The sequence below is a fragment of the Camelus bactrianus genome, chromosome 4 (genome assembly GCF_048773025.1).
Source record: "Camelus bactrianus isolate YW-2024 breed Bactrian camel chromosome 4, ASM4877302v1, whole genome shotgun sequence".
Taxonomy (NCBI): domain Eukaryota; kingdom Metazoa; phylum Chordata; class Mammalia; order Artiodactyla; family Camelidae; genus Camelus; species Camelus bactrianus.
In genome coordinates, this window is record NC_133542.1 from 58,947,441 (window position 1) to 58,974,610 (window position 27,170).

Sequence of the window (27,170 nt, forward strand, 5' to 3'; positions counted from 1 at the left end):
CTAAGCTATGTGCTCTCAGAGGAGAGTGCCAGTCTCCGCGTTCTTGGCCCTGCTGAAGGGTCTGGAATGAAAGGGATGGGTGTAGTGGAAAGGACATCCGTTCTGGAATCTTGAGCTCTGCCACTTATGAGCTGTGTGTCTTGGGCAAGTTTTTTAACCTCTCTGCATTCTCATTTTCCCCACCTATGAAATATGTGTTTGTGTAATAATAATAATTTTACTTCCTAGGGTTGTTCTGAGGACTAGTGATAGTGAATGTAAAATTCATAGCAGTGTTTGGACATGATAAAACTCAGTAAATGCAGAGTTCCCTCCCCTCCATTTTCCCTTCTGGGTGAGCCGGGAGTGGCCCGGATGAGCAGATGTGAGGTGGGTGAAGCCGAGCTCTGAGTCAGGTGGCTGGCTCGTTCCAAGATGGTTTCTATCCTCATGCGAGCACCGCCCACACCTGGAGCAGCCTCCATCCTGGCTGGGAACCTAGGGCCTCACCCCGGGTTTGCAGCCTGCCTTCTCTTCTGCTTTTTGAAGGGAGGAAATTTCTTCGAGTGAATCCACTCCCACTCACTGGCATGAGCTTTATGGACAGTGCATTTAGGCCTCGTAGAGAGGCTGCTGTCTTTCATAGAGAGGTGGGGGGGGGCGGTGATATATTTAAAACAAACACCTGTTACCTCCCCCTCTTTCTGCCAGTTCTGGGTAACACATGTCGGCATCGTTAGACAAAGGTGAGCTGGCGGGACTGGCCATGTGAGGGTAGATCAGAGCTCGACGAAGACGCTGACCCCCCCCACCCCAGTCTGGCTCTCCGCGCTGACGCTCTGTGTGTGTGTTGTCGTTGCAGTGCCTCATGGCGTGGGAGTCGATTATCCCGCTGCTGCAGGAGAGGCAAGAGGCCAAGTAAGTTGCTTCCTGGGACAGAGACTCTTCCACCTGCGCGGGGCCTGGCACCCACCCCGGGATGTCCCTGCGGTGCCAGGGAGGCGGCACCGAGAGGACCACCGCAGAACCATCTCTCCTCCATGTACTTCTGTCCCTTCCCCTCGCCTCCGTCCGACTGTTGTTTTCAGTTCGTATTTATTCCTTGGTGGCGTCTGTCAGGCGTACTCATCTCTCAGCGGAAGAAGCATACCTCCACGTTGTGAAGGGGCCTGTTCAGGGGGACCCTGCGAAGATTTGAAACTGCGGGACCAGACAGCCCTCGGCGGACAGTCTGACATCTCGTTACAGTGCCCTGTTTGGGGAAGAGAACCCGGGTCCTGCTTTGCAAGGGCGCGAGGAAGGCATGAATGGAAGGCAGCCCTGGCTTTCTGTGGATACACAGTCGACCCAGAATTGACCTCCGTGGGCCTGGCTTGTCATCCTACAGGGAGGTGTCGGCACCTCAGCGGCAAGTCCTTAATGAACTGGCCTGCTGCCTGCCTGTGATGAGTGACACCTGGGTTATGGTTTCCGGTTCATGCAGGACCACTGAGATCAGTGTCTCGATGCATCTGCACCAGAGCGAGCGAGCCCGCATCCCTGTCCTCGTGCGATGCCTTGGGAGACTGAGGGGGCAGTGCTCCCCGAACTTGTTTGACACTAAAATGCAGATTGAAAACTGTTTTGTGTAAAATGAAGAAAAGGTGCATTTTTCTCTGTGACGTTCTTCAGTGTTCTTCTTTTGCTCGTTACATGTCATCAGGGTAGAGATTAGGCCCGTTAGGGAATATCCGTCGTCTTGAAGTTGGAGCCGCTCCCCGGTGGTTGAGCCCAGCGGGCATGTCCCAAGCCCCGCCTCCCATGTCTGCTTTGTGCAATTTGCCTTTACCTCACTGAAAATTCCTAGTTTAATGTTTCCTGCTGTGTCCCCTGAATGTTTGGGCAAACTTTCAGCGAGAGGCTGGCGGGTTGTTATGATACAGTCAGGATTTGTTACACTCAGTGTGGGTGCTCTGCATGAAGTGCTTTAACCTTAGTATTTCCTGGTCAGGAAGAAAAGTCTGTATCCGGATGGGCCTCAAAGATGATGTGTATGACTGAACTCTTTGCTTCTAGTTGAGCTCAAACCTCCTCAATTTGCAGCTCAGTTCCTGGGGGCTGCTGGCTGCAACGAGAGTCTTCATTTCAAACTATCACCAGGTTTACTTTTCAAGTGTGTCAGCACAAAACAGACAAAAAGGATCTCTCTTCCAACTCGTTTTTTTTTTCCCCTCTTGAAGTGAAGCTACCTGCGTCATGTTTGTGTTCTTTCATCTGTGGCTCATCTGTGTCAAATTATAAATCTGAGCCTCAAGCAGCAGGAGTAGTGGTATTATTTTAATGAAACCCTGTGCTGAGACACCGCTGCACGTGCAAGTTAACCTGCACTTACTGGTCACCGTGCAGCCTGCTGAAATCACTTCATTCCGCATCTAGCTGCAGAGTTGGTCCCAGGTCAGCCACAGCCGTGATGCTGGCGGGGCAGCAGTTGGACAACACAGAACAGTTTGGTTCTGTTCTTATCATGTTTGAAAAAGTTGTGGTTTTAAATGATAATTTTTATATCAATTGGTACTTACATGCGCTGTTAGACCCCATTCATGCCATTCTAAAATCCTTTGATGTGAATTTTTTGTTTGGTACAATTAGAAATGATTCATTGAAGCAGAAGGGTCAGAACAGTCCATCGACCCCGAGCGGTGATTCAGTGTTTCATTCTACCTCTAAGCCATCACGTTGGCGTGGGTGTGGATGGCCAGGTCCAACCTGACATGTGGTAGAATCAGGGCATGTACCTAATAGTAAGTTAAGGACCTTCTATTGATATTTGGCAGAAGACAGTAAACTGACCCAGAGCCAAATGCTCATCTTTGGGAGTGTGAGGTCTTGCCTGGTGGAATGTATGCTTTAAAAATATTGTCCAGTATAATGAATGCTTGGAAAGACCTGTGGAAGAAGTTACAGGAAGACTAGGCTCTAGTCCGCTGCAGTTGCCAAAGCGCAGGGACATGCCTGTGGAAGGGTTAGTTGCACAAGAAGGCAGCCCCTCAAAAGAAAAAAAAAACAAAACCCATCAGGTTCCTCATTGGGACATTTGGGGAAGAGAGCAGGGTACACAGTCATTCCCTTACATTATTGGAGGCAGAAGACTGGTTTTGAAGGGATTCTGGCATCTTGGGCTTTTGTCTTTATTTGTTTGGTCCCCACGTGATGTCCCTGTGCTTTAAGACCCCAGAGAGAGCTGGAATAAGGCAGGCCAACCTCCAGCATGCCATTGATAGTAGAGCTTGGGAAACCAGGGTATGTTGCAGCCTTTCTTAGAGAAATGGTCTTTCCAGGAAAGGGATCCTTGTCCCTCACTTCGGCCGGGCATCTGATGAGGTGAGGAGGCTGGCCCAGAAGGCAAGGGGTAGGAGGCAGTGGAGGAGGCCCTCCCGCCCTTCCTACTCCCACAGCTCCCTCGGGCCCCAAGCATTCCCCTCCTCACCTCCATCAGCATGAAGGCTATTCCTTTTGAGACGTGTAACCTGGAGACTTCTGTGCCAAAGACAGCCTCATGGAGGCTTCGTCGCCCCATCCTCCTTGGCTCCACAAAGTCGTGGTGCTGAGATCACAAACCCCCCTCTTGTATTTATTTTCCAGGAGATTTTGGCTTGAGGATGCGCTGCCTTGCACGTGGACAGGTTTTCAGGCTTGAGCACATGGCAGTGGAGTGGAAAGTCATCCCTGTCAACTGTCCCTAGGGCCAGGGATGCAAAAGTATCCACTCACCTGGGTTAAAAATCCAGGCTAAGGTGGAAGAGAGAATTCCTAGAAACAAAGCAGATTTTAGAGATTCAGGTGATTGTCGAAGAGAGCAGTTGTGATTTGTAGCAGATACGGACACTGTTTGTCCTTATCACATGCTGGATCTACAGGGAGGACTCCAGGCCACTCTGCTCAAAGCAAGGAACTGCTGCTCCTGCTGGAGGAGAGAACGGATTACACAGCCAGGTTCGGGATTGGGTTTTATCCTTCATTAAGATTTGATGATTCCTGGTGACCTCAGATAAGTGCGATTATGGATGTGATTGGCTCGTATTTCACTGTGCTGCTCATGGAACCCACCACAACCCTTTCTTTAGCTGAAATAACAAAAACCAGCACAACCCTGGGGATCGTGGTGAATGTACGCTAAGTTTGTCTTCACGCCAAATTTCAGCCACACCCGGAGTGTGTTCTACAGTGTTGTTGAATGTGTTTTCTCAGTGGCCGTCCACACGAGGGAATCAAACGCATACCTGCTGCTCATTTCTTGTGAGGCTACCTTTTGTGATGGGACGACAGGAAGTTCTGTTGAGAGAAGGGCACGATGCTGTGTGGTGGTCTGCACGTGGACCTTCGCTCTCGGGACAGTATCAGCCCAAGAAACACCCAGAGTTTGTGTGACGTGGCCCTGTCATCAATAGCATTGACATCAATGGGCACCTGGCTTTGTCTGGACGCCATTCACTGGACTGCACAATGGTCATTCTCTGCACTCTATCCTGAGCTGGCAAGAGGAGGGAGAGGGGAGTCCAGAGCAGCCTCTCTTCTGAGTAGAAAAGGCTGTTTTGGGCAGCCAGAGTAGAGCCCAGTTCTGACTCATCCTAAGACCCAAACAGGTGAGGCCAACACAGGTCTACCTGTGGTCAGGGCAGGGCACGTGGATCTTGGACTCTGCCTTCCCAGACGCCAACATTCAAGGTCTGTGGAAACTGGATAATCTCATAAGGCTGGAGTCACACTGCCTTGGCCATCCCTATCTACAGAATTATGTTGGGTGTTTGGGTCCCCCTTCTCACTTTCAAAAGTCCTCTAGGTGGCGCCAGCTTGGACACTCACTTTCTGTGTTTTCTCTGTTCAGAAGGCAAGTAAACTTGAGGGAGATGTCAGCCCTCGGGGCAGACCTACAGCTTGGGCTGCGTATGTTGGAGTTGTTCACCTCTCCCTCGTGGTTTTTTTTAATTCAGTGAATAAACCGGAAAGCTGATTTTTCATCAACCCACCCAATAGGTGGTTAGCTTTCTGTGTTAAGGGTATCTGGTCTCCTCATAGTTGCACCGATCAGAGTGTGTGTGCAGGGCTGTCTGCATGGGGAAAGGGTGGGGGTGTTAGGTGGGCCGTGACTGTTCTTTCTTAATCATATGTGTTTGAAATACTCTCTGGGTATGAGTGTCTAACCCTTTCTGTGTGGCAAAAAAAAAAGTTATCCAGGTAGTTTTTACTACTACAGATAGCCTGTAAATAAGTGCTTTGAAAAAATAACTTTAACAAACCGATAAGCTATTTGTCTCATTTATAATCATTCTGTGTACCTAGCACTTGAAACTCAACAAATCTGGACTTTTAGAAATGCCACAGACTGTTAAAAAAAAAAAAACCTAACTACTTTTTGAGAACTTGTCAACACCTACTAATATGCCTTATTCTTCAACTAGTGTTTTTTAGATTCTGGATAGAAAGAGTTTTTAGAAATGTAATCAGTTGTTCAGCTTAAATACTTGAGGGCCTAACATAGCCAGTCTTCACTCTTCTTAAAGAAACAAGCAAGGAAGTGAGGTTCATAATTAGGGCCGCCTTTTGGGAGGAGAAAGCTAAGTCTTGCTATTGCCAAATGATATTTTTGATAATGTAAGGAAACACAGGGACCACAGAACCTTTTTATTGTTTGTTTTTGTTTTAAAGTATGAAAGATTCGTGTCTCTGGCACATTTTTGATTGTAGAGGCTATTATGGTATCAGTATTGACAAATCACAAAGGTACAAAGAACTGTAGATCATGACAATATTAAAAGTTCACCCCGATTCTGGAGAACAGCTTTTTGAAAGGTACTGTGGGGGCCTCAGAGCAGCGTATTTTGGATAGAAATTCTCCACAGGTTGAAATGCCAAAAACATAAAACATATGGTGTTGACCCACCTAATTTAGTCCATTTTAATAGAGCTTTTCCTATTAAAACCAGCGACTGGGTGTTATGCACATATCTCCCCCAGCAGCGCCGCTCTCTCACCAGGTGATTCTGGGCTCCATGGAGGCCAGGTCCGAGCAGATGACACCTGCCAGCATCCCTGTTTGATAGGCTGGCTCAGAGTCTCATACCATCCCTCCAGTCACAAATGATACTGGAGGAGGAAAAGGAGATCGCTTTCTCCCTAGTGGGGAAGCGGGGAGGGGAAAATACATTGCAAACAACGTGAATCAGTGGCATAAAACGAGGCCTGTGTCAGCTGGGCCCTCATCCAATACCAAACCAGCAGCTCTTAGCAGTCAGCACCGTTCGCCCGGACACCCCTGAGGTTTTGGTCCTGCCCAGTAGCACCTGCACTTGTGTGCCTGCTCCCTCGATGTCCGTGCATGGGGAGCGCATTGAGACATGATGTACATCTGATGTATTCCCGTGAAATAAACTGCCAGCAAACTTTCTAACTTGTATTTTAACTGTTGAAAACAAAAAAAACAAACCTTTTGTTTAGGTCATGTCCAGCTTATGGACTGCATTATTTTTAGAAATCATTCTTTGACATTTAAAATTTTAAAAGGAAAAAAAACCCGAGAGAGTGATAAAGTCCTCTGTGTAAATGTGTTCTCTTCTCTCCATGCTGCCATTAAGCCAAATCAAAAGCTGTGAAGAAAAAAAAAAGTGCTCGAGAATGTGCGTAGATGAGAAAGTGATTTCTTTACAGATCAACATCTTTGTTCCATGAAGCTACCAAACTTTAAAAAGAATGTCTTTTTTTTTTCTTTGTTAATGGAACCCAGAGATTATAAAAAGAAAATAAGTTTTTGTTGCATTTTTGATGCTGGCATGAGGTTTTTGTCCACTTTCTTTCATATATCTGTGTATAAAAAATTCTGTCCATTGTTTACTATGGGATTAGTATTACATTTTGAGGTAAACAAAAGAATTTGTATTGCTTGATAAACTATTAGCTTGTAACTTTAAAAAGGTTTCTTTACCTCAGTTAAAGTAATGGACCAATAAACCTATAAAAGATGCTTTCTTTACCTTGAGTCATGTTCTCATTTGTACCGCTTGATAGGACAGGAAAATACGCGTGCCTCTTAAATTCTGTTGTCTTATTTTCTCTACAGAGGTATCATTTGGCCTGTAAGAATCAGGATATGCAGAGCAGCAAGAAAAACATTTAATTGAACTATTTTTATCCCTCATGTCTTTTTGGACTCATCTTCAGTTTACCCTCTGCTGCATCTTACAAGGTGGCGCCAATCTGGGGAGAAGAGGGAACTACCTAGTGTCCCTACGTAGCCGTGATTGGTGGGAAAGCTGGCAGCCGGCCCAGGTAATTACATGAAGAATTTCTTCCTACTCCATCCCATGGCAAAGCATGACGTTGTATTCTGAGTCAGAGCCTGCCATTTCCTGATTTTTTTTTTCTATTGCTGTATGTTTAAAAAAAATCTGTAAGGAAAGAATATCTGTGGTTTATTAGAGTGTATTGTAAATTAGAGACCAGAATGCTCGGTTAAGCTTACCTCACGATGGCTGTGCACTGGAAATGGACTTCAACTGGTGCTAACCTTGGCTAACTAACAGGAGAAATTAATCTAAGATTGTGGTCATACAAAAGGAGGCAGCAAGGTGGGATAAGAGATTTGGATCAGATTTTAGCTTTTCTACTTACTAGCTAGGTAGATTTGGGCAAGTCACATCTCTGAAATTCAGTATTATGATCTTTGAAAAGAAGACACACCTTCCCTGAAGAGTAGCCAATAGGACTAGCAATAATGTAGACAAACTGCCTGAGTGTCTGCTGGGCACTCATTATGTGATAAGGCTTATGGGAACACTTAACTCCTGTTACTTGAGTACAGCCAAATTAAATGTCAAGGATGTTCCATAACAATCCTTCCTGTATGCTTTGTCAATTGAAAACTTAAAAGGGGGATATGTCTTTTTTTTTTTAATTGAAGTACAGTCAGTTACAATGTGTCAATTTCTGGTATATAGCAGAATGTCCCAGTCATGCATATATATACATATGTTTGTTTTCATATTCCTTTTCGTCAAAGGTTATCACAAGATACTGAATATAGTTTCCTGTGCTATATCAAAGAAACTTTAAAAAATCTATTTATATATATATTTTTATATATAGTGGCAAACATTTGCAAATCTCAAACTCCCAGATTTATCCTTTCCCACCCCCTTTCCCCTAGTAACCATAAGATTGTTTACTATGTCTGGAATCTGTTTCTGTTTTGTAGATGAGTTCATTAGTGGCCTCTTTTTTTTTTCCCCCAGATTTCACATATATGTAATATCATGTGGTATTTTTCTTTCTTTCTGGTTGACTTCACTTAGAAGGTCCAACCATGTTGCTGCAAATGGCATTATTTTATTCTTTTTTATGGCCAAGTAGTATTCCATTGTATAAATATACCACAACTTCTTTATCCAGTCATCTGTCGATAGACATTTAGGTTGCTTCCATGTCTTGTCTATTATATATAGTGCTGCTATGAACACTGATGTGCATGTGTCTTTTTGAATTAAGGTTCCCTCAGATATATGCCCAGGAGTGGGATTGCTGGATCATATTTATGGTAAGTCTATTTTTAGTCTTTTGAGGAATCTCCATACTGTTTTCCATAATGGCTGCACCAAACTACATTCCCATTGGCAGTGTAGGAAGGTTCCCTTTCCTCCACAGCCTCTTCAGCATTTATCATTTATGTACTTTTGAATGATGGCCATTCTGACTGGAGCAAGGTGATACCTCGTTGTAGTTTTGATTTGCTTTTCTCTGATAATTGGCAATACTGAGCATTTTTTCATATGCCTATTGGCCATTTGTATGTCTTCACTGGAGAATTGCTTATTTAGGTCTTCTTCCAATTTTTGAATTGGGTTGTTTGTTCTTTTATTAAGTTGTATAAGCTGTCTATATATTCTGGAAATTAAACCTTTGTCAGTCACATTGTTTGCAAATATTTTCTTCCATTCTGTAGGTTGTCTTTTTGTTTTGCTTATGGTTTCCTTTGCTTTGCAAAAGCTTATCAGTTTGATTAGGTCCCACTTGTTTATTTTCCCTTTTATTTCTACTGCCTGGGTAGACTGCCCTAGGAGAACATTGCTAAGATTTATGTCAGAGAATGTTTTGCCTATGTTTTCTTCTAGGAGGTTTATCATGTTTTGTCTTATATTTAAATCTTTTAGCCATTTTGAGTTTATTTTTGTGTGTGGTGTGAGGGAGTGTTCTAACTTCATTGATTTATGTGCTGCTGTCCAGTTTTCTCAGGATGTATCTTTTTTAAAATGATTTTCCTTTTAAGAAGATTATGAAAATAGTATACTGGAGAATTGTAGTCAGACTGAAGGCCTGGGAGAATAGATGGGAACAGATCGTGGAAGTTGTGACAAGAAGTGATAGAAAGGGAGATGGATGTAAGAGATTTCTGTGGTGAAGGGAAAGGGTCAGAGATGACTTAGAGATTTCCAGCCTGGGAGCTGGAGGTGATGCCACTAACTGAAACAGGGAATTAATCAGGAGAAAAACATAAAAGATGGAGCAGGCTTAGGGCTGGGAGAAGGAGAATTTGGTCTGGATTCGGGTTTAAGGAAATCCAGATGGACGTTTCCACAAGATTGTTGGAAAGAGTTCTGGTAGACTAGGTTACCAGAGAAGAGAACCCAGGGCAGGGCTCTTTAGGCCTCAAGAATTAAGGACGCAGGGAGAGCAGGAGGGGGACTTGGGGCAAGTTCGTAAGAAGAAAAAGGCCTATGGATTAGAACAGTGGTTCCTAAACTTGAGAGCTTATGAAAACTCCAATGTGGGGGCCCCACCCATGGAGTTTAATTTGGGTGGGGCTCTAGCATTCCCATGGGATGCTAATGATGCTGGTTGAGGAACCAGGCTCTGAGAACCAATGGGTTAGAACATCTGTTAGAAGAAGCGGCGACCTGGAGAAATTAGAAAGCGTTCGAAACTGCTACCCCGGAGACAGGTGGGGTTGAAAAAGAGTCAACACTAGGGTGTTGAGAACCCAGCTTAGGTTAAAACCCACAAGTTTATGGTAGGGTCAATGTGGACAAATAAGGAAACTTTTCTAGCTGTTGAGAGCAAGCTTTTCCTTTTTAGGACAGGAATGGAGAAGCCAATGATTAGATTCATTTAGGTTGGTGAACTGGTCAGGGTCTGGGAGACAAGGGGCCAAGAGGAATGAACATATTGGTGAGAGGTTGTTTAGAGAGGTAGAGCGTGGCCTTGAACTCATCTTTCCCATCCCATCTTCTCTGCTTATGTTGCCTGTCTCAGCGGGAACTCTGCCTTTCTCCAAGTTGTCTGCACCCCACATCTGACTCATTCTTGCCTCCATCTACCTCACCCTCTGCAGCTCATCCATCACCAATTCCTGTTGACCTCCAGCTTCTAAATCCTTCTCCAAGGCCTACTTTTCTCCATCTTCAGAGCTTCTTACCCAGTGTCAGTCCACTATCATCCTTTGCCTGGATTCCTGCAAGGCACTCTGCTTGTCTCCTTTCTGCACGTCTTGTTCACTCCTTGCTCCGCCACTGTATTCTCAGCGCTGCCAGGTCCTCTTTCTAAGCTACGAATGTAAGCATTCCATGTTTCTGCTGAAAACCTTTCAACAGCATGCCCATTACTCTAAAGAGAAACTTTTAAAAGGCTCTGTTTTGATGTTGTTCATCTTTACTGTTCCAGTCTTACTTCTTGATTCCATCCCCCTTGCTACCCCTCCCTCACACTGATTTCCTATATTTTGGGATATTTTCACCTCCAGGCCTTCCAGCATGTTGTTCCTTCACCTGGCAGTTCCCTCAGCATCTAGCTTTGGTAACTCCTCATCTTTCTGGTCTTAGCATATACCACTTCTTCGGAGAAGCCCTCCCTGCTCTCTTGTATCTGGATTATATGTTCCCTTATGTTAACATTTATTATAAAATACATACATCATTGCCTGCTGTTCTGTCTGCTTCCCCCACTAGATAATACACTCTATTAGGGCAGGAGCTGTCAGGTGCTGGGACTTTAGTAGATGTGCTATAAAGTTTTTTTTTAATTGAAGTACAGTTGATTTACAATGTTGTGTTAGAGTTTGGTGTACAGCGTGTTGATTCAGTTATACGTGTGTGTATATATATATACTTTTATGTTTATCATTATAGGTTGTTATAAGATACTGAATATAGTTCCCTGTGCTATACAGTAGGACCTTATTTTATATAGAGTTGTTAGTATCTGCAAATTCCAAACCCCTAATTTATCCCTCCTTCCACTCCTCCCACCCTGGAACCATAAGTTCGTTTTCTATGTGAGTCTGTTTTGTAAGTTCATTTGTATCATATTTTAGATTCCACATGTAAGTGGTATCGTATTTATCTTTGTCTGACTTACTTCACTTAGTGTGATAATCTTTAGCTCCATCCTTGTTGCTGCAGGTAGCATTATTTCATTCTTTTTTATGGCTAAGTAGTATTCTAGTATGTATCTGTGTGTGTGTGTATACACACACCATATATATATACACACCACTTTATCCAGTCATCTGTCAATGGACATTTAGGTTGCTTCCATGTCTTGGCTATTGTAAATAGTGCTATGAACATTGGGGTGCATGTATCTTTTTGAATTCGAGTTTTCTACAGATATATGCCCAGGAGTGGGATTGCTGAATCATATGGTAAGTCTATTTTTAGTTTAAGGAATCTCCATACTGTTTTCTGTAGTGGCTGTACCAAATTACACTTCCACCAACAGTGTAGGAGGGTTCCCTTTTCTCCACACCCTCTCCCATGTGCCATAAAGTTTTGACCATTCCCTGCAAGGTCTGAGAGACAAGCTCAGCCCCAGTGCTCTGAGATTTAAATGCATTCTCTAGCTTTAAGTTCTACCCCACTCTAAGAATGCCATGTCTGATTATAGAGGGAAACTGACCTGGGAAAGAACGATTCACACACATGCCCTGAATGTCGATTTTAATTAGGTGAGTCTGCTTTCATACATGTAAGTAAAATAGGCTGTGAAATTAAGCACCTCAAAATAAAAATGGCTCTCAGCACCCTTCCTCCCCTGACGCCCCTCTTCGAAGTACTGTTGACAAAGTATCCAGTCTCATATCCCATTGAAGAGAGCCTTTTGATAGTTGCTTCTCAAACAGTAACGAAACTACCCTGAAGCCAAGTGCCTGTGCGCCAGACCTCTCCTGAGCTTTTCACAGCTAACAAGGCCTCAGGGAATAAAGCTAACTTTTTTTTCAAGGTTATATTTGAAAGATACTGACTGAGGTTCATTGTTGGCAGTTCTCACCAAACAGCCCTTCCACATTCCCTCAGCTGCTGAAAATGTGTGCCATTGAGTTCTCACGTCGGACACCTAGCACAGTGCCCGGGTGACCAGTTAGCCATACTCTGGAGCCCCAGGAGACCATTCCTGGAAGAAAATTTCGGGGCTTCCGCGTCTGGAATGGCTGTGTGTGCAGCCTGCACGTCACCCTTCAAAGCTGATGTTCTACTGTCTGCAGAGCCTAACCTCTGCCTACTAGGGACGTCTGAAAGCTGAGAAAGTTCCTCCATCACCAGGAAAGTGCTTTTCCCCACCCACCAGGGACCCCTGAGCCAGAGTAGATCATTCTGAGGCCAACTCCAGCTGGAACTTGGGTTTCTTGGGCAATGGGTTACTTTGGTCACCAGTTCCTGGTCCCTTCCTTTGTCTCCAGAGGGGCCCGGCCACTGCTGGGGTTTTCGGCTCTCGCAGATCAGCACCTTCAGCTCTCTGCACTGTCTCCGTACTGCAACCACGAGGCTTGCTTGGAGGCCACGATGCTGTAAGAATTTACAAGTGGGAATTATATGAGAGTGACTGGAAAGGGGGACGGGGTGCCAGGAGGTCTTGGCCACCTCTTCATCCCTTATAGACACAAAGGCTCTATCCATTATGGCAGCAGAATGCTGTACTGCAGGGAGGGAGGGGCCCCCGAGGGAATGTCTCATTCCAGCCTCGTTCCAGTCCCACAACTTCTGCCTGAGGATGAGTTCCCAGGTGTAGCTTCAAGATCAAGCTTTGATAATCCCAAGCAGACTTCGCTGCATCCTCTTCTGCCTTTCTGTAGCCCCTTTCTCTCTTCTATAAATCAATACATTGTTTTAAAATATTTGTACATAAATGGATGCATAGGTCTTAAGAGCTGACCTTTGGAATGTCCTTCAGCCAACCTCTGGGGCCCCTGATTGTCTCATCTGTTTGAGCTCTAGGCACCTCAGGTTCTAAGCTGGAGCACAGTTCTTCCTGATGGATGTACAACACCTGGAGCTGCTGAATGGGATGTGAGCATAAATCCAAACCCTTCTAAGGGAAAGCTTTGTAGAAACTTCTACACACTGATTCCCCACCTTCCATGAGCCCCAGGGCTCTAAGGGAGGCGCACTTACTATACTAAGAGCTCATTGTATTACAGAGCTGGCAAGAGGGAGCCAAGACTTGGAGGCAGCCAGCCTAGGACCACTTGAACTCTGGGTTCCAGGCCTGGCTCCACAGCTTACCCCTGCTGGAGACCACTACAGCACAGCCACGTGGTCAATGCGATGAAATTATTTTATCTGCCACATGTAAATCAATGAAGTTAGAACACTCCCTCACACCACACACAAAAATAAACTCAAAATGGCTTAAAGATTTAAACATAAGACACTATAAACCTCCTAGAAGAAAACACAGGCAAAACAGGCATAAATCTTAGCAATGTTCTCTTAGGTTAATCTCCCAAGGCAATAGAAATAAAAGGGAAAACAAACAAATAGGACCTAATCAAACTGATAAGCTTTTGCACAGCAAAGGAAACCATAAACAAAGTGAAAAGACAACCCAGAGAAAATATTTGCAAAGGATGTGACGGACAAGGGCCTAATTTCCAAAATACACAGTTCATACAATTCAATAAAAAAAAAAAAAACCAAACAGCAACCCAATCAAAAACTGGGCAGAAGACCTAAACAGACATTTCTCCTAAGACATAGATGGTCAACAGGCATATGAAAAGATGCTCAGCATCCCTAATTATTAGAAAAACGCATATCAAAACTACAATAAGGTATCATCTCACAGCGATCAGAATGGCCATCATTAAAAAAATCTATAAATAATAAATAGGGATAGACTGGGATTTCAAAATTGTAGAATAGATAAACAAGATTATACTGTATAGCACAGGGGAATATACACAAAATGTTATGGTAGCTCACAGAGAAAAAAATGTGACAATGTGTATATGTCCATGTATGACTAAAAAATTGTGCTGGACACTGGAATTTGACAACATTGTAAAATGATTATAAATCAATAAAAAATGTTAAAAAAAATAATAAAAAATGCTGGAGGGGTTGTAGAGAAAAGGCAAACCTTGTACACTGTTGGTTGGAATGTAAGTTGGTGCAACCACTATGGAAAACAATATGGAGGTTTCCTTAAAAAATTACAAATAGAGTTACCATATGATTTAGCAATCCCATTACTGGGCATATATCCAGAAAAGACAGACTAACTCAAAAAGATGCTTGCACCTCAATGTTCATAGCAGCACAATTTATAATAACCAAGACATGGAAGCAACCTAAGTGTCCATCGACAGATGACTGGATAAAGAAGTTGTGAGATTTTTATACACACACACACACACACACACACACACAGAGAAATACTAAGCCATAAAAAAGAATGAAATAATTGTTGGGGGACACTTGGTGGGCTGATGATGCGGGAATTTACCCGAAAGGGAGAAGTTTAAGAACAAAGGAAGGTTTAATAGTGATGATGCCATAGGCAACAGCGGGCCACACAGACAACAGGTGCCTGCGTGACCACCGAGTGCGAACGTGCAGGGTCTTTCACTAGGGAAGGGGCTGTGAACACAAAGGGACAGGGGAAGAGATTTCTGATTGGCGGTAAGTGAGGTAAGCAGCTTTGATATACGGGCGGATAGTAGATTTATGACTCCAGTGAGATGGAGCCACGGGCTGACACAGCCAGGTAGTGGAATTTATGATTCCGAGGAGGAGGAGACATGGGCTGAGACAAGTCAGCCTGAGCTACGGCGAGGCTGGTCATTTCCCAGGGCTGTTAACTCTGTTAAGGCCAACACATTAGGAAAGGGTGTACTTTGCTTTTTTAAGGGATTGCAGGCGGACATCTGAGAGCCCAGGAAGGGGGGGGGGGTGTCACAGGGCCTCAGCAGGCACCAGTTGGCACTGCAGTAATGCCATTTGCAGCAACATGGATGGACCTAGAGATCATTCTAAGTGAAGTAAGATAGACAAATATACGATGTTACTCATATGTGGAATCTAAAATATGATACAAATGAACTTATTTACAAATCAGAAACACGCTCACAGACATAGAATGCAAACTTATGGTTACCAGGAGGGAAAGGGTGGGACAGGGATGAATTAGGAGTTTAGGATTAGCAGATAAAACTTATATATAAAATAGATTAAAAAAAACAAGGTCCTGTTGCACAGGGAACTATATTCAATGTCCTGTAATCACCTATAATGAAAAATATGAAAAAGAACATGTATAGCTGAATCACTGTGTTGTACACCAGAAACTAACACTGCAAGTCAACTATACTTCAATTACAATTGTTTTTAAATAAAATTAAGGCAGGACAAGAAAAATTTTAAACATACAATTCTCTCTGCCCATTTGAGCCACTTCCTTCTCCCCGTTAGCATGCATTGTGTACCTGAATTGTGCATTCCCCTTAGAAGACAGGAATTCCTACTTGCCTGAAAAAAAAAAAAAAAAAAAAGCAACTTCCCCGTGGTGCCAGCAGGGTAACCCCTTAGGAGATAGAATCCCGTAAAGGGAATCCCAATAGCCCGCTACTCGCCTTGTTGGACTAATGCCAGTGTGTTACTTTGATGTATAGCCCTTTGTCTCAAAAATATATGAAACTGTGCCCTGACCTCTAACAGGCAGAACAGTTCTCAGAGCTTTCTGAACGACTGTCTCCTGGGTTATAATCCTCACCGTTAGTGTGAATAAAATTTTCTATTTCTTTCTTCAATTGACTACTAACTTTTTTGTTAATATGGTGAAGGCCAACCGACGTGACTTCATGGTCAATTAACAGGCAAGCTCTGGAATGTGGATGGTCAGCAGGGCTGGCTAGTCAGTGTCATACCCTTCTGACAGATTGCTCATTCATTAAACACTTTTTTTTTTTTTGCGATAATACCAGACGTATAGAAAAATTATAAAAAAATAGTACAGAGTGCCTTATACTTTTACCCAGGTTCTCCTATTGTTTTTTTTTCATTAAACACTTTTTGAGTACTTCTTACATGCCAAGCAAGCTCTCTGCTGGACACAGAGGATATTCAGCAAACCAAACAGGCATGGTTCCTGCCCTCAGGGAGCCTACTATGGTCTAGTGGGCAAGCATGTAAGATGGATAACCACTGAAAAATCATCAACTGTCATGCTATGAAGGAAAGGTAGAGGCAGCCTGGGGAGCATATAATAGAAGGATCTAATTTAGATTGAGAAGATTTTCTCAAATCCTTTTTGAGAAAATGGTGTTCAAGTTAAGACCACAGCTAGCTGTGTTAAGACGTGTGGCTAAGGAAGGAGGGACGAGCGTCAGGGGAGGCTCCTGGGGCTGAAGCATGGAGCAGAGAGGGTGGTTCGTGGCTGGAAGTGGAGGCTGGATTATGCAGAACCTCATGGTCCATGGTAAGACGTCCAAGTCTTATCCTAAGAGCAATGAAAGCCAAGTGCAGAGCTTTCAAGCAGGAGATGATGTGAGCTGATACACACTTTAAGGAAATTGCTGACCACCTGGCAGAGTGAGGATGGTGAGGAAGCAAGTATGGATGCAGGGAGAAGGGCCCATGGGGGTAATTCGATCACCCAAGTGCTTTTAACTAGGACTTTTTATCCCTACTGGCAGCAGTAGGGATAAAAAGAAAAGGGTGAATTTGAGGCATATATTGGAGGTAGAATCCACGAAGCCTGATGGATTGGAGGTGTGGGGAGATGAAGAGGGAGGACACTGGTGACTCAGAATTCCACCCTGGGCGGGTGCTGATGTCATTCAAGGAGGTGGGGACGACTGGAGGGAGCAGGCTTAGGAGGGCAGCAAGAACTCAGTTTTGGAAATTTACATGGTAATTTGAAATTCTGAAAATACTTTAGATTGCTTAGAGAGAACATGGAGAGCAGAGCCCCACAGAAGTCTTCCATGTGGCAGTTCATAGAGATGAAGCCACCAGAAGGGCAGGAGAAAAACTGGGAGAGTGAGGTGTTAAGCTGAGTGACAGTGACAAGGGCCTCCCAAAGGCAAGAGTGACCAGCGGTTTTGGGGCAGCTGAGAAACCGTGAGGGATGAGGATTGCAAGGATACCTGCATCCTCTGACGTCCACTGAATTCAGCTATAAAAAGAAGTCAGATCTTGGTGACTGCAGCCCTGGTGAAGCTAAGCAGGGGAAGTCAGTCTGTAGTGGGTTGAAAAGCGAACAGGAGGTGAGGGCTCAAGACAGCAGGTGCAGACCAGCAGTGGAGAACCTGGCTAGAAAGAGGAGGAGGAGGAGAGATGGGGCAGCAGGTCCCATGTCAGATCTGGTAGGAAGAATTCCGGAGTGGGAGCAGCTAACTGGTGTGGTGGGCTCTCTGAGGCGTTGGGAGAGGTGCCACCCAGATGCCCAGTGACTTTTCTAAGAAGCAATGTCAAGTAGTGGCTGACGGAGACCGCCCAGGTTCAAATCCTGTCTCTTCCACTTATTAGCTGTATAAGCTTTAGCAAGTTACACAAAACCTTAGTCTGTTTCATCTTCTGTAAAATGGGGAGAAAATAGTGGTTACCTCAAAGGATTGTTTGAAAAGGTTAAATTAGTTAAAATATATGAACTATTTAAGTGCCTGGCACATAATAAGGGCTATTGAAGTGTTTGCTATCATTGGCTGTAAGAGGGGTTGGGGGAAGAATAGGATGCGTGTAGACCTACTTACAGAAAATGAGCCGTTCTCCTAAGGTGGCGTCTGTTTTCTCTGCGAAGCACGGGGCAGCAGCTGAGCCCATGTGGGCTGGGTGGTCAGTGGCTTGCAGATGGGCAGAGCCAGTCAGTTATTTCCTCAGCATCTCCCTGCGGCATGCCAAGAAGAGCCAACAGGAGAGGGCAAGTCCTCCACATGAAATTGGCTCACTCTGATACCAGGAAGGAGGGGAGGCCACAGATCCTTCCAGCAAACAGGCTGTTGGCAGCCCTGGCCTGGGGAACCTCTCCTCCCAGCCTTCTGCCTGCCACAGCCTCCTCTGTTCCCCTGCTGTGACATGTCTTCCTGGGCCCTTTTTTCCCTTTCCCCTCCTGGGCTTTTATGTCATTGGAATGTAACTTCTCTTTCTGCGGTCAGAGAGTTCTACTGGTCTTTCCTGTTGATCACACTTAATGATGGATGGTACAAGCCTTGGCCTCCTGTAAGAATTTCTGGATTTTTGTTTATTTAGGGACTTCGTGGGAGGGAAAGGTAATGGAAACTTTCCCTTTATACTAGAAGTTCTTAACCTTGGTTGTACCTCCAAATAAACTGGAGAGCTTTAAAAAAATTCCTGTGCCCAGGCTGCATCCCAGATTAACTGAGTCAGAATCTCTGGGGGTGGGACCCTAACATCGATAGTTCTTAAATCTCTCCAGGTGATTCCAATGTACAAGTAAGCAAAGGAGTCTGTCTGTATGTGGGTCCCTCTACTGCTAAATGTCTACAACAGAGAGAAACAACTTAAGTGCAGCTACTTAAGTGCTTCATTCACATACGCATTCAATTACTTATTTGACTGGGTCAAGATTCTGTCCCTGCTTCTGCAATCTAAGACCACGAAGACCAGGCACATCTTAATCAAAACTCCATGCTCTGAATGTAGGACTGGGTGATGTCACAGAGTCCATTGGGGTGAGAGGTCAAGGGCAGCACACCTGCCTCGTGTACCCCAGAGTCTCTCAACGAAGGCAGAGCATCTACTCAGCACACATATGAAGCAATGAAACTGTGTTATTGTATATTCTCATTGCTTTCATTTGTCCATTTTTCTCTCCAGCTATGACACACGTTACCTGGTCAGACTTGTTTTCTTTTGTTGTTTTTTGGGTTTTGTTTATTTGTTTAGCTTCAAGAGACCATTTCAACCAACTGCCAATCAAATGGGAGTGGATAGCCAAGTGGCATAGCTCCTAATCCATTACTCGGACAAAGAGCTGGGACTCCCAAGACGCTTGCATTGTGTGCCAGGTCTAGCTAATCCCAACCCATTCAGCCAAGACTCATGAAAACAAAGGCGCATGAAAAAGCCTAAGGGCTGGGCAGCTCGAGGACAGGTCTGGCTCAGTCCCACACCTTAAGAAAATGAGAACTGGACCAAGAAGGCACCAGTCATCATGCCTGTTGTTTTGCACAAATTCTCTCAGCTGTTTGATCTTCACATCTCACTTCTCTCAACCATGAAATAAAGCAAAGAGCCCTCAAGATTGATGGCTCCTGTCTCAGGAGGCTCAACCTTCTAAGTAGGCAGGGACCTTTTATGATATGAGGATTTAGAAAAAGCCCTTTCCACCATCCACTTCCCAGTTCTTCCAGTCTGCCATCAATTCTGTTCTACTCTGCTGCCCATAATACCGCCATTACTGATATGCAGAGCTTCTGTGCGCTGCTGGGCAGGTTCCTTTAAAATGCAAATCTGTGTCAAGCCCCCTGCAGCTTCTTGTGGATATAGTTATTGTGTTCTTTTCGCCTCTGGTGGGACTGACACAAATGTGAGAGAACCTCACTTTAGGGAAAGGGATAAAAAGGCCTAAACAGACCAAAACTGAGCCGTCTTGTATGGCAGCCACTAGTTCCCTTGGCTACTGAACACCTGAAATGTGCTCAACTTGAGATGTGCTGTCAGCGTAAAACACATACGAGGTTTCAAAGACTTAGTCAGAAAAAAAAAAAAAAACCAACTCATTGATTTTGTAAAGGGATTCCAAATGGTATTTTGGACATATTGGGCCAAATCCAATATGTTATTAAAGTGATTTCTCTTGTTCCTTTTATTGTTTTTAGGTGTGGCTACTAGAAAGTTTAAAATCACATACATGGCTTGCGTGTGTGGCTCTTCCTGTGTTTCCCTGGGACAGGGCTAGTCAGAGACCAGACGGTTCTGTGTGGCCCACTTTGGTGGTGACCTGGGCTCATGCACTTCTCATGGGACTGGAGCCCTTCCTTTGCTCCTCTGGCGTGTCATCTCCAAGACTTTAGCGATCTTATTTTACAAATGAGACAGATCCCCCAGAGAGGTCAAAGGAATCGCCCAAGTCCCACAGGGATGCTCACACAGTCCGGTGGCCATGAGATTGCAAGGGCACTGAGCAGAGGCTGCTGGGCGCCCAGCCCTCAGTGGGCACAGAGGAGAGAGTGCTTGGAAGCGAGACCAGATGACTCTCACCTAATGGAGACTAAATGCAAGAGGTCTGAGTGGTTCAAGAGGGTATTCTAATCTCAGCCTCTGATTACAAGGAAGTAAATGAGGCTCCTATAAATAAGTTGTATTACAAAACTGCCAGGAAGTGAGCCAGCGAGTTGTGGCCCTCCATTTATTATTTATGACTTCAGGGAATTCCCAATTGTCAGATTATTAATTTGGGGGAACAGGCGAACTTTTCCCCTGTGACAAGGCCTACTCAGAACCCACTGTGCAGATGCTGCAAAGAAACAATCCTTCACGATAACGGGCTGGAAATGCCCCAGCAGGCCTTCCCTGGAGCCCCAGGCCCCAGCCCAAGCAGCAGACGCCGCTCCCATCTTACCCAATCGGGATGATGGCCAGGAAGGAGAGGAAGGAGGAGAGCGCAAAGCAGGTGCCGACGAACTTCTCCATGGTGAGCTGATAAAGCTCGTTGTACATGGTGGAGGTCACCACTCCAGTCAGAGCCAGGGACAGCTGCAGGATGACGAACACCTTTCCTGTGGAAGGGACCAGGGGATTGAGAGGGTTACCATGCTGTCCCCCTCTGTGTTCGCCAACAGCCGAGTCTCTGGGGAGGTCTCAGGAGACCCCCAGCCCTTCCCAGACTCCCACTCAGCCTTTGTGGTTCACTTCGCCAGGACTCTGGCCTCCTTCCAGCTGCCTCCCACCGTGGCTGGGGATGGTCGTGTCTCCCTTCAACTGCAGCTTTCCAGCATCTGACTTTCCGAGCCTTGCCCACCCTCCACTTTTTACTCCCTCTGCCCTAGATGGACACCAGCATGTTCCTAGTGTCTTCGGGGCTGCTTCTGGAACTCTCTCCTAGGCCTTCCACCAGCCCAAACCCTGTGCCTCGAGCCCGGCAGCTCTGAAACCGCCCAGGCAGAGCAGCTCAGAGATTCCTCTCACTCACCGTAAGAGGAGTCCTTGATGAGTTTGGACATTGCTGATCGGATGGTTGTGATGGGGATGAGCGCGAACAGCATGACGGCCCGAGCTGGAAAGGAATCACACAAGAACACTCCTCACTGTAGCCCAGCCTTGGCCAAAAGAGTAAATGAGAAGAGAGCAGAAACCTCCCTCAGAACCCCCATCCCCCAATCCCAGTGTGGCCTGCCCTTCGAGAAGTGGTTTGTTAGCTGGCAGACTAGCACCCCTGCCGCCCCCTCCCCAGGCAGGCGGACTCTCTGATGGGGCCGTAGATGCTGCAGACCCCTCTGCCAGGTAGCAAGGCACAGGTGACGTGGTGACAGCTGAAAGGTATCTGTATTGGCAGAGTTAAGTGGTTTCTAGGGAAGTGGAGCTGATGTCACTCAGTTGACTCAAAACTCCTCTGCCTCCTGGGAGGGAAGTGTTCTCCCTGGCTGTTCATCGTCACCTCTGGGAGACGGTCCCAGGAGTTTTGGCAAGCTGCATCCAGAAACATGTGCCACCAGCACAGCTGCCACACACCCCTCCTTCCCTCAAGCCCTATTCAGGATCCCGATGCGGTGTGTGAATAAGTGTAAGCGTGTGTGAGGAGGGTGGGTAGACGTGATGAGGAGGGAAGGGGAGGGGGCTCCTCTGACTTTGCACATGGCCTGTTTAACTGGGAGCTGGCCAAAGGTAATCTGGCCATTTTGTGAGGTGTTTTTCTGAGGTGTGTGACTTCAGCCAAAGGACAGTCTTGTAACCATTTAGGGTTGTTCTATTATGTTAGCCATTAGCCAGCCACGTGTGACTATTTAATTCAAATGAAATACAGTGAAAAATTCTGGTCTTTAGCTGCACTGGCCACATTTCACGTGCTCCATAGCCACCCATGGCTAGTGGCTACTGTACTGGCCAGAACAGTTACAGAACATTTCTATCACTGTAGAAAGTTCTATTGCCGCTCTGGTGCAGAGATCTCTGCTTATGGTTGTGTCCTTGGGTAGAAATTTCATTCTACTTCCTTGAGGGAATGTGTTTCATTGGTTGTGAAAGGCATTTATAGAGAATTTTAATCTGTTTTTAAAAAGCCTGTGCTTGACCCAAATTGATTTTAGTTAAGGAACTTTTTCAGCTGGATTACTTACTGTTTTATCGCTTTAAAACTGGGGAGAAGAACCTCAACACCATCTCCTCCATTCAAGGCCATCTGCAACCTCTCTTACTGACTCCATGTGCCACTGACCACCCCCTCCCTGGACTTCCTAGAGCTACGGACACCATTCTGGTCACATTTCAGTGGGCAGCATGGGTGGCACAGGACACAATACAACACAGATAAACTCGAGTGCACATAATCCTGTCTCCCTTGTTTCTCCTAGGTAGCAGGCATGATCTCTGATGCTGAACTGGGACACCTAGACCACAGCATTCCTGGTGGCAGCCCCATGACTCAGGGGGCCAGCAGTGTCCTCGTCCTGCCTCCCCAAGAAAGCCAGACTCACCAATGTAGAACATGTATGTCTCTTTCACAAAAGCCAAGAGGAGGGCTCCCGACCCAAAGGAGACCATCCCAATCATGATCATGGTGGTGTCCCGGAAGCAGCGGGAGAAGACCAGGACGCCCAGGAAGCTGGTGATGAAGATGGTGTACCCTGCAGCCATACCATAGCCCACCTGCACTTGGTTCCAACTCAGAGGCTCCCTCAGCACAAAAAGGGGCATCACGTCTACTGTGCCCACCACTGCCAGGTCATATATGATGGCTCCCACAAAGAGCAGGGCAATGATGGTTTTTTTGGGCTTTGCTTTTCCAGGAGGTGGAGGGTGCTCCACGACACTCTCCTTGTCTGGCTGATCAGGATCCAGTGTGCGATAAGAGCCGGTCGTGCCAGACACCATATCCACAGCCTTGCTGGCCTTGGCCGTGGACTCAGGGACCTTCAGCACCAAGAGGCTGTAGAAAAGGGCGCAAGCGGCACAGCTCACGCTGCAGGTAGTCAGCACCAGGCCCTGCCTGGAGTGCCCGGTCATCTGCTTGAAGAGATGCCCCGAGGCCATGCTCCCGCAGAATCCCGCCAAGCCCAGGATCAGGTCAATCAGGATCAGGCGCAGGGAGCGGCGGCCCTCTGAGGAGCCGAGGGAGCCCAGGGCCATGACCCCTGACCAGAAGGCCGAGAAGCCGCCGCACAGTCCATTTAGCGCTGCCGCCCCGTATAGCACCTCCACGGGCCAGTCCAGCAGCACCTTCAGCAGCAGCCCCAGGCGACAGAGCAGGAAGCCGAGCAGCGGCACGCAGATGGAGATCTTGTGGTGGTAGCGGTCGCTGAGCCAGCCCAGCCCATAGGCTGAGAGCAGGGGTGTCAGGCCCATCACGAGGTTGTAGATGATGTAGAAGTTGGAGATGGCTTTCTGCTGTTGATCCTCCTGAGCCCCCCGGGGCGACAGGCTGGTGCTGTGGTTGGAGAAGGCCTCCACTCCAAAGGAAGCCTTCACCACCAGGAGCAGCCCCGCGTCGTAGAGAGAGGTAGCCACCTGAGTGGAGGCCACCACAGGCTCGATCCAGGTCCACACCTGGCAAGGCAGGGGGCCCCTCCAAGGGCAGATGGTCCCGGGGCCCATGTGGTCTCTCTGATGTGGGGATGGAGCAGCTTGCTTGCTGGCAGTTGCCTTGGAGGGCCGGGCTCACTCCGAGTGTGGGTGCGCTTGGGAAAGGGGAGAGTCAAGCTGAGCAAGGCGCCGGGCACAAGTGACAGCAGCCAGCCAGGCGGCCCAGTGACCTCCGGGGCCGCGGCCACTCCTCCCAGGACCGAAAAAGGCCGCGCCCCGCCCCTGCCTTCCGAGCAGAACTGGCGGCCGCCCAGGGAAGCCAGGCGCGGGAGAGCGGCGAGTCTCGCCTCGACCCGGCGCCCCGCGTCACGCTGCTCCGGGGAGCGCGGCCGCCGAACCAGGGGTTCGATTTCCCCACGGGCAGGCGGCGTGCCTGGACCTTCCGCGGGTCGCTGGGCACCTTCCCCCCAGGGCTTGTCATGGCCTGGCCTGAGACTCCCAGGCAAGGAGCAAAATTCTACTGTCCCTGGAAAGCAGTTTGGGCGAGGGGTGAGGTACCTAAGAATCTGCCTGGGGTGGATGAGAGAGTGCGTGTGATTTGTCGGGTTTAAAAGCAACAGGGACCCACCTGCTGTAGGGAGCCGGGTCGCAGACTTTGAGAGAAGTAAAACTCAGGAGTGCTACTATCACTTTGAGATCCTGGTTTCAATGTGGGGGGATAAATACCCAACCGGGGGATCGCTGCATCTTAAGGCAGTTTGCTTTTATTTTTTGGAGGAAACGTCTATGTGACAACGTGGATGAACCCTGAGGACATCATGCTAAGTGAAGTAAGCCAGTTGTAGGAAGACAGATACTGCTTGATTTCACTTAGGAGCTATATAAAATTGTCAGATTCATAGAATTAAAGAGTAGAATGGTGGTTGCCAGGGACTGGGGGCAGAGGGAGGGAGAAATGGGGAATTACTAGTGAATAGGCATAGAGTTTTAGTTAAGTTAAATGAATAAGCCCCAGAGATCTGCTGTACATTGTATTTGTAGGTATTTATAGTCAACAATAACGTATTGCACACTTAAAAATGTAAGAAGGTAGTTCTCATGTTAAGTGTTCTTACCACACAAACAGAAAAGCAATAAACAACAAGGTCCTACTGTAGAGCACAGGGAACCTCATTCAATATCTTATAATAACCTATAATGAAAAAGAATACATACGTATAACTGAATCACTATGCTGTACACCAGAAACTAACAACATTCTATAACAACTGCACTTCAATCAAAATCAAAATCAAAAACACCAGAAAATCCAAACAAAACCCCAGGAGCAGCTAGGCTCAGCCCTTCCTCTAAGCCAAAGGCCTCACAGAGAAGAGTCCTGCTTTGAACACCTGAATCTGTGGGCCCAGAGCCAGCTCGGGATGCAAGCCAGGATGGGCCCCAGCCTGGAGGCTCCAGCCAAGGGAGAGAGGAGGAGGTCCTGCCAGCCCTGTGTGTCCCTACAGATAAAACGAGACTCTGGCAGGGACAGAACAGTCACCAGGCTCTCCTGCTCCTGAATCAAGTCCCCAGGACCCCTTCTGTTTCTTTGCAGTTGCTCTTCTGTCTCATGCACTCGCTGCCTTGGACTGGGTAGAGACCTGTTTCCCTGGCTGTCTTGCTTCCTCAGAGTACACACTTCTGTAAAGAGGACTAGGGTAAGGGGGTGGTGCAGGGGCCGGAAATGCACCAAGGAGAAAGACCTTTCTTTTTCACAATCACCCCCCAGGGATGGTGAGTTAACTTACTCAAACTCTCTCAGCACCAACACAGCCATGGCAGCAGGGGTGAGCAGGAACCCATCCCACAAGGGAAGACTCAAGTCTGCAGGGAGAGTTTATAAAGCCAAGTGGATAAGGTACTTGGGGGACTAGAGACCAAACTCTAAATGATTTTGTGTAGATATGTGCCCTTGAGGTCATTTTCAGATGAACCGTCTCTCTCCCCTCCCTGTCACTGCTCAGTGCCCTGTGTCCAGGCTCAGTCAGCTCTGCCGTCTGCAAAGCGAAGGACCCACCTAGTTTTCCCTTCGAGACCTGCCCTGGCAGCCCCCTCAAAGCGTCCTCAACTGCCCTCTTCCTCCCTCTCACCTGGGCCCACCTTGGGAGGTACCGGTTTCACCCAACCCACTCCATTCTTAACCCTGCTCTTCCAGAGGCTGCCACAAAGCCACCCAACAGCCTGCTCCTGGGAGGGCCAGAGGCCCCAGGGCGCTTGAGCGTTGCGGGGGAAGATGGTATTCGGCTATCAGACATGACCATGGGAGCAGCAGCCTGAACCAGATGGATCATCAAGGGGTCTGTCTGTTCTTGGAGCCCCAGACACTGGAAGACACCCTCTATCCTCTCTGAGAGGGTCCATGGTATCTCACGTCTTCCCATCCTCTGGGAAACCAGGGGAATTTGAGGGGCCTCCGAGGGATTCATGCCAGACCCAGGACACATCTGGGGGAGGCTCGGTCATCCTGGTGCTAGCCAGCCCTGGGACCCTACAGGCTTGGGACCTGAATCCTCTGACCCAGAAATGAACTAGGTCAGGGACAGTTAGTGTCTCTCCCAGTTTGGGCTTCTCGGGTTTGGGTTATATTTTCAACGTGCCCCGACCCCTCCCCTCCATCTCTGAATGCAGCCTCCAGCTGAGTTAGCATCCAGTCATCCTCTGGGCCAAGGCTACCAGCAGGCATAGCCCTTCAGCCAGTATGAGCCCTGGCCCTGCCACTTTAATAAAGCCAGCCTTGACCTACAGACAAACAGCAAAAGTTAAATTATCTCGTTTTTTTATATTGATAAAATCACTGTTTGAGGAAAGAAGGAGCAGCAACATTTACTGAGCCTTTACTATGTACTAAGCATGTTACAGGAATAAATTTAATCCTCTCAAGAAGTCTAGAAACTAGTCTATTAGCTCATTTTATGAGTGGAAAAACTGAGGCCAGAGAGGTTAATTAATTTGTATAAAAGCACACAGCTGATAAGTTGGGGAGCCAGTATTTAGCACCTGTCGGTTGCTCTGGGGAAAATACAGGTAACAAGGGATTTTGAAGGTGTCCTCTCAACCAACACAGGAATGTGAGAGGAGCCAAAACACCTTCATCGTGATGAAATTGTTGATCAACGATGTATTGCACAAAAGGAGAGGAAGAAATGGAGTGGATGGAAGTTTATTTACTGAGTGTGTCTCCCAGGCACTTATCAAATAGAGAGAAATACTTTC

The 27,170-nt window shown here is 46.7% G+C and overlaps 2 protein-coding genes across 4 annotated transcripts in view; one reads left to right on the forward strand and one right to left on the reverse strand.

The window, feature by feature from the left end:
* SNX30 (sorting nexin family member 30) overlaps nucleotides 1-6,985 on the forward strand; it is a 92,026-nt gene extending 85,041 nt beyond the window's left edge. For both annotated transcript variants that reach the window (XM_074362019.1, XM_010957242.3), the window contains one exon: nucleotides 842-6,985. In XM_074362019.1, coding sequence (XP_074218120.1) covers nucleotides 842-901 — 60 coding nt within the window. In that variant the 3' untranslated portion in view covers nucleotides 902-6,985. The remainder of the gene's footprint in view (nucleotides 1-841) is intronic.
* A 4,937-nt stretch (nucleotides 6,986-11,922) lies between these two features.
* SLC46A2 (solute carrier family 46 member 2) lies at nucleotides 11,923-26,295 on the reverse strand. Of its 2 annotated transcripts, XR_006725595.2 has the most exons (5): nucleotides 22,874-26,295; nucleotides 21,373-21,456; nucleotides 20,803-20,959; nucleotides 17,972-18,105; nucleotides 11,923-12,785 (listed from the first exon to the last, which is right to left on the reverse strand). XR_006725595.2 is itself a non-coding variant. In XM_010957241.3 (4 exons), exons 1-4 carry the CDS (start codon nucleotides 23,988-23,990, stop codon nucleotides 12,728-12,730), a joined length of 1,416 nt encoding a protein of 471 aa, XP_010955543.2. In that variant the 5' UTR covers nucleotides 23,991-26,284; the 3' UTR covers nucleotides 11,923-12,727. The 2 variants fall into 2 exon arrangements, 1 of the variants encoding a protein (XP_010955543.2); XM_010957241.3 differs by lacking the exon at nucleotides 17,972-18,105 and having other exon boundaries at nucleotides 22,874-26,284.
* Between the last annotated feature and the right edge of the window lie 875 nt (nucleotides 26,296-27,170).